The sequence below is a fragment of the Hermetia illucens genome, chromosome 1, assembly GCF_905115235.1.
Source record: "Hermetia illucens chromosome 1, iHerIll2.2.curated.20191125, whole genome shotgun sequence".
NCBI lineage: Eukaryota > Metazoa > Arthropoda > Insecta > Diptera > Stratiomyidae > Hermetia > Hermetia illucens.
The window spans coordinates 11,357,955-11,371,286 of record NC_051849.1 but is presented as its reverse complement, the minus strand read 5'-3'; the positions used below and the strand labels follow the sequence as shown (position 1 = coordinate 11,371,286).

The window sequence follows — 13,332 nt, the reverse complement described above, 5'->3', positions numbered from 1 at the left end:
AGCCCATGGTGTTGATGATGCTTTAATTAAATGGATCCATGCTATACTAACGCAGAGATTTCTGTGCGCTGAGGTGGATGTCGATCGCTACCTGACTGCAGAAGCAACGAAGGCCTGCCTCCAAGGAGGTGTGCTTTAGCCACTTCTGTGGAGTATGCTGATCGACTCACTACTATGCGAACTGCAAAATTTGCCAATACGCGCTAAAGCTTATGCTGATGACGAGGCTCTGCTTGCTGTTGATCGGTATCTTGGAACCGTGTGTAGGAATATATAACGTGCCGTAGATTTGATAGACATCTGGTGACTCAGACATGGTCTGTCAGTTAATCCGAATAAAGCCACAATGGTTTTATTCACAAAAAGGAGAAAACTGGATGAACTTGGCCTCCCTGAGATGAGGGATACTACCCTTCAACTCGCCGAAGAAGTGAAATACCTGGGATTTACTCTGGATAAAAAACTTTTTTAGAACAAACATGTAAAGATGAAACGAGCTCTCACAGCTTATGGGCTGTGCAGACGGACCTTTGCCTCGACATGGGGACTCAGGCCTCATGTGGTAATGTGTATATACGTTGCCATCATTAGGCCGATGTTCGTATATGCATCCGTAGTGTGGTGGGTTAAGGTGAGACAAAAGGGGTTTCACCGTAAACTAGCCGCACTGCAAAGAACTGTTTGTCTGGGTATCACCTTGGATCTGTTTATTCAAAGCACTGCAATGAGACCAGCTCATAGACTAATTCGATTATATCTACGGGGAAACAGCGGATGTGGGGGGCATAAAGCATTGGAAGAACTACTGGAAGGACTGAATCCAGTTCTTACAATGCCTTCCGATTCTCGTGTTCCCATACATCTGTTTTTTAGAAGATATCAAGTTACCCTGAAACATAGAGAGGACTGGGAAGACCCAGAGGAATGCGTGGCGGGATATACGGAAGTCTTCTACACCGATGGCTCAAAAACAGAAAAGGTTTCTGGAGCCGGAGTCTACCTCTCGAATAAAAACGAGAAGTGGGCTTTTCCTTTGCGACGATACGGAACGGTCTTTCAGGCTGAAGTGTATGCGATCCTAAGGGCGGCAAACTGGGTGATTAACGAGCGGTTGAAGGGTAGGCGCATCGCAATCTGCAGTGATAGCCAAGCTGCATTGAGGGCATTGAGCAGTTCTTTGATCACTTCGAAAATCGTTCAGGAACGCAGAAACTGGTTGAACTCTATGTCTAAATTCAATACGGTGGAACTTCTCTGGGTACCTGGTCACTGTGGCATAGAGGGCAATCAAATCTCGGACGCTTTAGCGAAAGAGGGGTCAATCTCCCCAATGTCGGGACCGGAGCCAGCAATTGGCGTATCAGTAGCATTGGCTAAATCTGTTTTCAAAAACTGGGAACAAGTTTCCAATAATGACAGGTGGCAGAGCCTAAATGCTGCTCGACACACCAAATTTTTCCTGCCAGAACCCAACATACGTACCGCAAAGTTTATCCTGTCGAAAAGCAGGAGGACTTGCAGGTGTATTGTGGGCATTCTGACAGACCATAATTCACTAGCTGGGCATATGTTCAGAATAGGAATTACCGAAGATGATACGTGTCCCTCCTGTAATGAGGAAGCGGAAATCCACGGAGCATTTCCTATGTGAATGCCCCGCCTATGAACGCATCAGGCATCAGATCTTTGGTGCCGATGTTCTCCAATTGCGACGGGTAGGATCACATCCACTAACGGAAATCTTGCGATACGTCAACGAATCCGGAAAATTACGTTAGACGGGGGTGGCGAGTACAATGAGCCAACACGGCCTGAGTGCTCAGAAGCTGTAGCTTCTCCCCCACCATACACACACACACACACACACATCTGGGTGTGATCCTGGACCTTTAGTTAAATTAGAGACTAAAGACAAAACTGAGGGCTAGAATAGCCTGCATAGCTTTTTAGGTCTGTAGGGGAACCTCTATAAAGGAATGGATTCTTCGGCCGAGGTTAGTTTTCTGGATGTACACAGCAGTGGTTCGTCCCACCTCAGGGTACCGTTCTATTGTGTTGGCAAAGGAAGACAGGAGCTTGTCGGCTTCAAATCTATCACGATGTCATCATGCGTAGAAATCTAATTGGTCTGCAGATCTATCAATCTTATCCAACATTTTACATCCTAAAATACAAATAAAATAAATAGGAAAACTCAATCAGAAGCAAGTACCTAGGAAATGCATGAGAAACACGGAAGACGGTTCAAAACCAGGAACGTAATTGCATGGAACTTGCCCCTCCTGTAAACGATGAATGCCTCCATGCTTAGCATATTTTCAGTGAAATTGCCAATAAAGCATGTTTGCAGACCATACGCGTCTAACGACTATTAGCGTCTTCAATAAACCAAACAATTTCTTTATGCAACCAGTAACTCCAAAAAAAGAACAGACATCAGTCAATCATCAAAATAGATGCTAGGCAGAGCTAGATATTTGCATATAACAAACAATTTACATGCTCGTCTGAAAATTTCCGTATTTGCGAAACTCTTCAGTGACTCCTATCATAAGTGCAATCTGCAAAAGAGCAAAAACCATACCTCACTATATTTGTCATTTACATTTCCAGCGTAGATTGTGGCCACATCCAATATTCCGCAAGCGTGCTCATTTCACCGTAGCCTGCAGAGGACGGTTCCACTAGATTCTGTCGGGACTATTAGGTTCCGCCGGTCATAGATCATATCATATCACAGACAGTAGGGGAGGATCGCCAAGTTAAGCTAGAGTGGAGTCGATATTGGTGGGTAGTTACGTAAGTTTTTCTCTTGCTTGACTTCGAGGGATCATTCCTAAAAAGGGCGAAAAGAGGGGAGGTATCTTAAGGGTATTTTTAGAACAGGACAAGTTTCAAGTTTCAGCAGGATTAAGAGGACCTCTCAACACATTTTGACAGTTCGCAATCCTTCTCGGCACCGGGACCTTCTCAATACTTTCAATCACTTATATGTACCCGCAAGGCATGTTAAAAGAGGTGTTATAAAATTTTATCGGGCAAAAGATTAAATCGCTTTTAGTAAGATACACTCACACAAGTATTTCAATAAAAATCTAAAATAAAAGTCGTCAGACGTCATTCGAATTTATATTGATATTCTTCGAAGGCTCCTGGGAATGACGGGCGGCGCGACAACGTCTTTTTCTGCTCTATCTTCCTTTAGCTTGTCTACATCGATAGTACCTGCCGGCTTACACTTTGATGATGGTAATCTCGATATCTAGACGCATGTCATATTAGGCATGATAAAGGTACTCATGCGTAGATTTGCATATGACGCAAGAGCAAATGCGAATATCTTCATTTAAATTTATTTTTCCCATAGTAAAAAAGCATGACTTGTATGAACCACGGAAAAACATGGAATAACGAGCGACGTGAATGTTTTACCTATTTTTGATGAGACTAAACTGTAAGAAGATGCTACAAATCAGATTGTCAGGACGCAATCAGCATTTTAGCTACAAATGAGAGGCAGTAGAGGACTCAGTATCATGAGTAGTACTAATCAATTTGGAAATCATTCAATTTGATTATGATGAATTTTCGATTAAACCAGAATCATGGTTTGAAAAAATGTGAACTAGATACCTCTGGCGATTACGTCATAAATTAAATGAGCTTGAAAAACTGGAAAGTGAGGCAACAATGGAATAGTACAAGCAGGCCCATAGATAACACCTGGCATGATCTGGAACACGCAATTCAAACCATGGTGGGCGAGGTGGGTTGATAGGAACACAGACGTCATAGAAATTTTTGATACCAGAGAGAATGTCAATAACCGCTTGACAAAAAAGTAAATAAAGTAAGATAACGCGTCATCATCATCAGAAGAGGCCTCCAGGATAGACTAATGTAGAATAGAGCTTCCTGGGAACCACCCTATCCTTCCTTAAAGATGATATGTAGATCTAAGTCTCTTGTCCACCAAGACCACTACTGGGTGGTGATATCCACACCCTATACGAGGTGGCTCTACTTTTAACAAAATGCTACAGTTCTAAACTGAGGATTCCAAAAACATCCCCCTAATCCAGTGTGTCATACAAACTGGGCTCACTGGATAGTTTGTAGTCGAGGTTAACTGACTGTATTCGAAGGAAGCCTCAATGGTACCTGGTCGCTTCAGTGAGCAAGTTTGACGTTACCGTACTACGGAGAAGGGAGGGGGCGGGCTCCATGGCATGGTGAACCCCCTAACCCCCAATACTCGTGGGAATCAAATGAGTAAAAAAATTAATAACACACAGAAGACAAGCAACAAAAATCAAACGGGACGCTATACTACAAAGAAACTGATCCACCAGGCGAAGATACATCTCCGAAATACTGAGAGCCAGGTAATTACACCCAAAAAGGGAAAAGTTGGGAAGTGAAGCCGTGAAGCCAAGCTCAACATTGGCCTCCTACTAAGATCGTACCCAACCAACCAATCCATTCTGCCGAAAACATTTCCAGAGCAAATGCTCACTCGTGAGAGTCTGGAAATAATTAAGGACCTCATTGTCATCAAAATGTGTGAAGGGTAGAATTAGAAGTCTGTGTTTACCGGCATACGCTTTTGACCAGGTCATATATTGGTGGACTGCAGAATGGAGGACACGGAGAAATGGCTTAGGATTACAGCTTTTAAAGTTGCCTAGCTAGAAAAGATCAGAACTGTCGGCATGTGTTGGTGATGATATACCAAGGGCACACATGATGACAGTGTATCTTCCTAAAACCGCAACTCTAGAGACGGAGGATTTTATTGGCCTTCTAATCGGTCAAAATGATAATCGGCATATTCATTCATAAAGAGCGTTTAGAAGCGACGTTAAGAGCAAAAGCAAACTCCTTTCGATCAGAATGCTTTCAAGAATAGTCTTGAAAGCAATCAAACTAGAAAATCGCTTTACCAATTATAGATTTGGCAACACACCACAATGAGAAACCAAGGACACCAAGGAAAAATATTTCGAAGAAGACATCGGGCAGAAAACCTATCGAGGTCCTGGAAAGAATCGCGGAGGCATAGAGGTTAAACATGCAGGAGCAACCAGGGATGAAGACCTACTACGTAGTGAGAGGGGGAAGCTGGACAATCTAGACCTGGGTCTTCTCAGTCTCAAGGCGGACAACGATATGCAGGAAAGCGCCGGTTTGGAGGAGGAGGACGACACTCGGACAATAGAGAACTAAGATAGCTTAGGCAAACCTGCACCATACAACAGCCTCATAACATTGCAGTACTGATGGCTCAAGAACCCTGAGTGTACCAGGGGCAAATTCGTGGTCTGCAAGGATAAAGTATACAGGTAATTTAGGACTCCTCTTGCAGGAAACCAAGAACATACATCATTCTTAAACGTAATTTAAAATATATCTGCCTTTCAGGGTTCCTAATTGTAGACCTTGTGATTGTAAAAGTGATCCATAATTTAAGATAATAAAAACTTGTTTTTCCTATTCGATAATGTTGATATATATATTTTGCAGTTGAAGTAAAGAGCAAAAAGGGATTGCCCTTTACTTCAACCAAAAGTGATTCTGTGAAGCAACTCCCATGATGAGAGGAACTGGAAATCTGAGGAACGCACGGCTGAGGGAAATTTCAACCAATAAGGAGTGGGATCTGCAGGATAAATTTAAATACTGTCCAAACTTGGACTTGATACGGGTCCCAGCCAACCGCAGGAAGGAAGGAAAATTTTCTTGGGAATGAAGAAATGAACGGACACAAGAGAAGGGAACCTTCTGCGGAAAGTAAGGACAAATGTTGAGAGAAGCCTTGCAGTGGGAGGTGCTTTCAAGGATGGTTAAATGTCAAGGGTTAGAGCCTGTCACAATCTTGCAAAAGTACCTATCTAATGAGCTTCTGGCGGCCGACCACCAGCTTTGGAAGAATGGCAGAGGACATCATCTCTGATCCCGGCCAAAGATAGCTAATGTTGTAGTATAGATAAGTAAGTTGTAGTAAGATTGCACTGCAGTGGATCTGCGATTGGCGGATGGAGAATACATTGACAGAACCCCTGTAGGGGAGCTCGGTCGGGTGGAGGGACTACAGGCAGAATTCTACCTGCAAAGAAAGAGAAGCGTATGTGACATGGAAGGACACCAGTTTGTGGAATCAGATCTGTGCTAACTGGACATAACATACCAGAGGAGCCGTTAAAACAAAAACAGAAGAACACGTTTCCTATCGGGAAGAGACCCCTTTGTAAGTGAGCACATAGTCACTGTTGCATCATCGAAATGCAGCAATTTTCAAAGAAAGTGATCGTAGGATAACCAAAACTCATAAGAAATTTACTGACACCCGAGTATCCAAATTAACAACGGCGTATTTTTTTGTATTCCATACATAGCGGCAGCATCGTTTTAGGGGATGTGAAAAATCATAAAGATTAATCAAATTAACTTGCAATATACCAAAGTCTCTCCTTTTTCACCCGGCTGAGAAAGTTCTTGGGTTTTAACTAGCTCAGATACTGGACCAGTGAAGGGGGCTAAGATCTTCAACACTGCAAGATCAGTAAGACCAACAGCCTGTGTCCTGATGTCAAAACTGTCAGTAACTTCGCGGACACAATTCTTCGTCCCGGACCTAGTTCTGGTCATCTGGTTATATCAGGTTAATGGCGAGAGGGACTCTCTTGGAAAAGCTGTTGGGAAGCCTTGACAAATGGCGAGCTTTTCTAGTTTGGAAGAGTATTAAGCTCGACTGGTGGCGAGGCAGAATGTCAGTTGGATCTTTAATCTAATAAATTCCTACGTCCTCTTTCTCCCGTTGTCGAAAGAAACTCCCTGACTTAAAGAGAGGACTAGGTCAAAACAACATGTCAAACGGCCGAAGGCTCAATGTTTACCGACTGGGAGGTATTTAGTTTGTCTCATGGTTTATTGTTACAATAATCCAACATTCAGTGTGTGTACAGTATACATCCTACCCAAAGCCTTAACTTATGCTTAAAACTATTGTAGGAAAAATAGTTTAAGGGACCAAACTACCAGTTTTGCACCGATGTCCACCAATTCGATATCCCTAAAAGCTGTCTAGCGTCCTGGCCTACGCCATCGCTCTATCTCAGACAAGGTCTGCCTCGTCTTCTTTTCCTATCATAGATATTGCCCTTAAAGACTTTTCGGGCTGGATCATCCTCATTCATACGGATTAAGTGACCCGCCCACCGTAACCTATTGAGCCGGATTTTATCAACAGCCTGACTGTCATGACATCACTCGTAGATTTCGTCGTTATGTAGGCTGTAGGATGGACGATTCCATCCTCATGTAGGGGACCAAAAATTCTTCGGAGGATTCTTCTCTCGAACGCGGCCAAGAGTTTGCAATTTTGCTAAGAACCCAAGTCTCTGAGCGAAGTAATGCGTTACTAAAATAAGGATTAAGTGGAGGAGACAATCGATGTGTTGAAATAGGTGTTGGTCGTTGCCTGGTGCCAAAGGGCAAGGAAAGACTGGCCCAAGGAGATATTGCATCACCACTAGCCCACTACTGTGTGAACTGCAAAATCTGCCAGTATGCGCCCAAGCCAATAAATAATGTGATTGTGCTGACTATTGATAGAAAACTCGGAAGGGTTTCCAGAAATATGGAACGCGCTGTTGATTCGATTAACAGTTGCTACCCCATGCATGGGCTTTCAGTAAATTCAAATGGTCTCAATAGGGAGGCCCAATTCCCGTGCCGAAACATAGGTATCCACCGCTATTATTCAACTGATGTTCGCGTCCACATCCGTAATTTAGTAGGTGAAGCATTTCACTACAAGCTAGCCTCACTAAACTGAAAGCGCCGGGAAAATTGGTACGTACCATTGCGTAACATATACTAAGATCTTTTACACAAATCGCTCAGAAATAAAAAAAATTCTGGAACTTCTGGACTTTCCAAATAAAAACCAGAGATGGGATGTTTCTTTGGACACCATACAACGATCTTTCAGGCTAAAAGGCTAGAGTGTATGAGATCCTAATATCGCAGGCAACACAAAACCCATAACTATGGCCAAAAATCCTTGAGGGCTTTGAGCAATACCTTGATTATCCGAGTTGCGCGCCTAGGGGCGAATGAGACCTTAGATTTTTGAAGCTGGTTTATAGCAACTGCAGCGGGAAGCACCACATTCACTATAAAATCCTGCAATATTTTATCGAATCTGATATATTTCATAAGCAGCTAGCCGATACCCTGTCCCAATATAGGGCTGATATAACAGTGTTACAAGAGATGCGATGGACAGGGACCGGTTTCCTGGAGAAGAGCCATTACACCATATATTATAGCGATCATCCAGTAAACCATGTGCTCGGAGTAGGTTTCTTAGTCAGCCAGAAAATGAAACCTACTGTTATCGGCTTTGAAAACATAAGCGCTTGCGCGGCAAGTTTAGAAATATAAGCCCCATTAACGTTCACGCCCCTACAGAGGAGACTGCAGAGTCCGAGAAGGATACCTTCTACGAGGCAGTAGAACGAACCCTCAAAGCCTGCCCCAGATATGATATTAAAATCATACTTGGGGATTTTAACAGTCAAGTTGGGAAGGAGCCCGTATTCAGGCGATACGTTGGCTCCCATAGCTTACACGAAAAAACAAATGATAACGGACTGCGGATTATTCAATTAGCAGGGTCACACGAAATCGTTGTTGGAAGTACCTGGTTTGCGCGGAAAGTGGTCCACAAACATACGTGGGCCTCTCCAGACGGAACCACTTTCAACCAAATTGACCACGTGTTGATCGAACGCCGCCACCTCTCTGCCTTGATGAATGTCAGAACATATAGGGGGGCCAATATAGACTCGGATCACTATCTCGCATGGTGCTCCGAGTTCGAATAACAATACCACCTAGAATCCCCTCTGACAATCAGGTGAGAGTGAACACTGAAGCCATCCACAACACAACCCTCCACGACACCTATAAGAGGGAAAAGGAAGCCTGGGAGAACCTACAAGTCTGTGAACTAGAAAAGTACAGGGAGCAACCGCACCAGGCGCGGAAGTTTTACCAACAAGTCAGCAGGATGAAGCCTTATACACCTCGATGCTCATCCTGCCGAGACATAGAGGGAAATCTGATTTCCGACAGAATAGGCATATTAGAGCGATGGGTTGAGTACTTTGATGAGCTACTGAATAACAAGAACATCGGCGAGTTGGAGGTCCCACCAACTGAAGACGACGGACAAATACTGCCACCATCAAGTTCAGGAGAAACAGTCCGTGCAATTCATCGGCTTAAAAACCATAAGTCGCCAGGAGCCGATGGAATTACAGCTGAATTGGTTAAATATGGAGGCGACCAGTTACACCAAGCGGTTCATCAACTTGTGTTCAAGGTATGGGACAGCGAATCAATGCCTGACGATCGGCAACGAGGCATTATCTGTCTCATACATAAAAAGTGAGATATCACACAGTGCAGCAATTATAAAGGTATCACGTTGCTGAGTACCATATATAAGATATTCTCCTCTATCTTGCTAGGCCGGATAGCCCCATACGCTCAGAACATCATTGGCCCATACCAAAGAGGCTTCACTCCAGGCAAATCAGCAAAAGATCAGATTTTCTCTCTGCGGCAAGCGATGGAAAAACTGTTGGAATATGGACAACAGTTGCACCATCTGTTCATCGACTTTAAAGCCGCCTATGATAGCATAGCCAGGGTAAAACTGTACACGGCCATGGGAGAATTCGGTATCCCGACGAAATTAATAAGACTGACTAGGCTGACCCTGACCAATGTGCAAGGCCAGATAAAAGCAGCAGGATCACTCTCAAGACCCTTCGACATCAACAACGGTCTACGACAAGGGGCTGCCCTATCATGCGTCCTCTTTAACCTGACCCTCGAGAAAGTGATCCGTGATGCAGAGGTAAATGCAAGAGGTGCGATCCTCTTCAAGTCCACCCAACTACTGGCCTATGCTGACCATATCGACATCATGGGAAGAACCACCCGAGACGTACAAACTGCCTTCATCCAGATCGAGCAGGTGGCGATTTGCGCGAGATCTTGGGCTGCACATCAATGAAAGCAAGACAAAATACATGGTGGCAACGTCAGCACCAAAGACGAATCAACCAGCAACATCAAACCGCACTGGTCAAACACGAAGAAGAATAAGGATAGGAAATACAGCTTTGAGACCGTTGACAATTTCTCCTATCTAAGGTCGAAAATCACAACCGATAACAGCTATGATGATGAAATCCGCGCACGGTTGTTGTCAGCCAACAGAGCCTATTTCAGCTTACAAAGACTGTTCCGCTCGAAACGTCTCACCATAGGGTCAAAGCTCTTACTGTACAAAACTATGATCTTGCCAGTCCTCATGTATTCGGAGTACCTCGGAAAGTTGGGTTCATAGCAAGAAAAATTGCGAACTCTTGGCGGCTTTTGAGAGAAGAATCCTCCGAAGAATTTTTGGCCCCCTACATGAGGATGGACGATTTCGTAGCATACACAATGACGAAATCTATGAGCGATACCATGACCGTTCGGTTATGGATAAAATCCGGCTCAATAGGTTACGGTGGGTGGGTCACTTAATCCATATGGATGAGGATGATCCAGCCCGGAAAGTCTATAAGGGCAATATCTATGGTAGAAAAAGAAAACGAAGCAGACCCTGCCTAAGATGGAGCGATGGCGTAGACCAGGACGCCAGACAGCTTTTAGGGATATCGAATTGGTGGAACTCGGCGCAAAACCGGGATGTCTGGAATTCCTTATTAAGGTAGGCCTAGACCGGATACCGGTTGTTGCCCCGTTGATGGTGATTATGATGATGACAGACTGGCTCGGCAAAGTCCTGAATCCACAATGGTGAAGCTAGAACCAACTTTTAGCGTCCGGCCATCTACTGTCAAGTTTACTCTGAAGGAGGAAACGGCAAGGATTCACGCAGCAGAATGGAGAAATTTGAACTTCTGCCGGCAGACGAAAATCTTTGTGAAGGAACCCGAGGCCGCTAAAGCGTCAGTTTGGTTGTCCCTTAAGAAACAGGACATGAAAACCCTTATAGGGTTTTTAACAGGACACTGCCCCCTAAACTACCTGAAGAAATCGAAATTGTGGCCTCGACGGTATGCAGCCAATGCGAGAAGGAAGAAGAGACGGTCCCGCACTTCGTATACAGCTGCCCGGTCTCCTCAGACCTCAGACGAAGATACCTCGGTAAAGTTTTTTTCAACGAAGAGTCTCTGCATTCCCTGTCGCTGGAGAATATTGGGACAGTACAATGGGCCTGGCAAAGGTCTGAGTGCTTGGAGATGCGGCCACGCCCACTTAACTAAACTAACTAACTAGTAGTGTGAAAATATTACTTAATATTTCGGTTGGGAATTTTCCCTCTTCAAAATTCCAATCATAAGCTTTCCATTTTAAGTAAACCCTATCTCCAATTAACAAATAACACGATTCTTGCTGATCTGAATCTTTCAACCTTAATCCCCTGAAATTTATTTAATAGGGTCCAATAACAAAACGAGTACTTACCCTCACTCACATCTGCAACTCCCAGCATGATTATTGCAATAATTACAATTATATTCAACGAACAGATATTTAACATTTTCGCACATGGCACGTACCGACATAATGTCCACTTTAAGTAATCCACTGCGCGTATTTCCTCGATATTTTCACGGCTACGACTGCACCACGAACTGCAGCAATTACTAATTTTGTTGGAGCAATCAACCTTTGGCACATCACCTTGCACTGAACTCTTACTTCTTCTTTTGTACTTGTAATTGCATTTAAGGAATGTTTCTCCACAACACTCTCTGCATGTCTTATTAGCATTTTCCGTTTTCCTCACATGGTCGGGACATTTTCTTGTGGTCAGTGATGCAATTTGATTTGCCTTATTTGGGCCTTGGAATTTGTTACATTTTCCTAACTCACTCTTAGGACTCTTATGGCGATTTTCCATTTTACCGTCACATTACCATTTGAAATCATTTTATTTGAGAGCGTAGTTAGTGGAAAATGTCGATCTGAATCTGAAATTTTAGTGGATTTGCCTGAAACGAGAACGGTGAAATAGTGTAAGCCGAAATGCAATTTTCCTTCAACAACAAGCAACAATGGAGGTTTTCCTACATGTTTGAGGCCAAAAAAAGCATGGATTGAGTTCTGTTGAAATGCCAAACGCGTGACTTAGCCATTTCAACCATTTATTGCTCTTAAGATACAAAATAACAATAGACAGCGTCCAGAGTACTTTCAGCCTTGAAAGTTTGCCAATCAGAATTGATACATATATCTCATTAGTACGTACAATATCACTGAATTGACCAATAATTTCGCTAACAGCCATACGGCAGTCACTGAGTTCAATATAACCTAAGGAAGTAAGAAAAAAAGACCTTCAAGCCAAAAAACGACCACATCTGCAAACCGACCAAATTTCTTTTCCGTGGAGTAAGACCAGGTACTTTACGCATCTCAATTGAAAGATACTTTTAAATATGCTTTAACCTTTTCAATCCTAAATTAAGGAGGGCATTCCACCGCCCTTCAATACTTTTTCAAATTCAGCGGATCCTTTGGTATGAAAGGTACCTTGTATTCCAGGAGGACAATTCACGATCTGACAACCTATTTACAGTGCTCTATTGTCATGGAACCCGAAACTGATTCTCAAATTGATACAATGATTACTTCTTCTTTTTCTTCAGCCTTTGTCCCGTTCACAAGCGGGGTCGGCTTGTCGTGATCGGTTTCGCCATTTGGCTCTATCGAATGCCTGATCTAGGTGCAATCTCGAGGCTTTTAAATCCCCATCTAGCGTATCAAGCCACCGTTGTTTAGGTCTTCCTTTTGGTCGTTTACCATCGACTTCGATGTTTAGACCAATCTTGGCAAGTGAATTCTCGTTGGCACGAATTGCGTAACCATACTGTCGAAGACGCCTCTCTCGCAACTTTTCCACGATCGGTGCAACCCCATAACGATCGCGGATATCCTCATTTCGGATGTGATCTAAACGTGTGACGCCACTAGTCCAACGAAGCATCTTCGTCTCCATTACCGCAAGACACCGTTCATTGTCTTTTATAGTCGGCCAACACTCAAAACCATAGAGAGCGACTGGACGGACGACATTGATTACTACGATATCGAAAAGAGAATTACATTAAGCAGACGAACTTATTAATCACCTCAGCATAAAGGAGATGCATAAATCTACATGCTCAGCCTGAAGCTAGACACAGAATCTCTCAAGGACTGGCACACATATATTGGCAGCTCTACCGTAATTATGCC

The 13,332-nt window shown here is 43.6% G+C and overlaps 1 protein-coding gene across 2 annotated transcripts in view; it reads right to left on the bottom strand.

Annotated features, from left to right (window-relative positions):
* The window catches only part of LOC119661170, a 283,268-nt gene that overhangs the window by 243,268 nt on the left and 26,668 nt on the right, over positions 1-13,332 (bottom strand). For both annotated transcript variants that reach the window (XM_038070385.1, XM_038070386.1), the window contains exon 2: positions 11,557-12,086. In XM_038070385.1, the coding sequence (XP_037926313.1) occupies positions 11,557-11,995 (439 nt within the window). In that variant the 5' untranslated portion in view covers positions 11,996-12,086. The remainder of the gene's footprint in view (positions 1-11,556; positions 12,087-13,332) is intronic.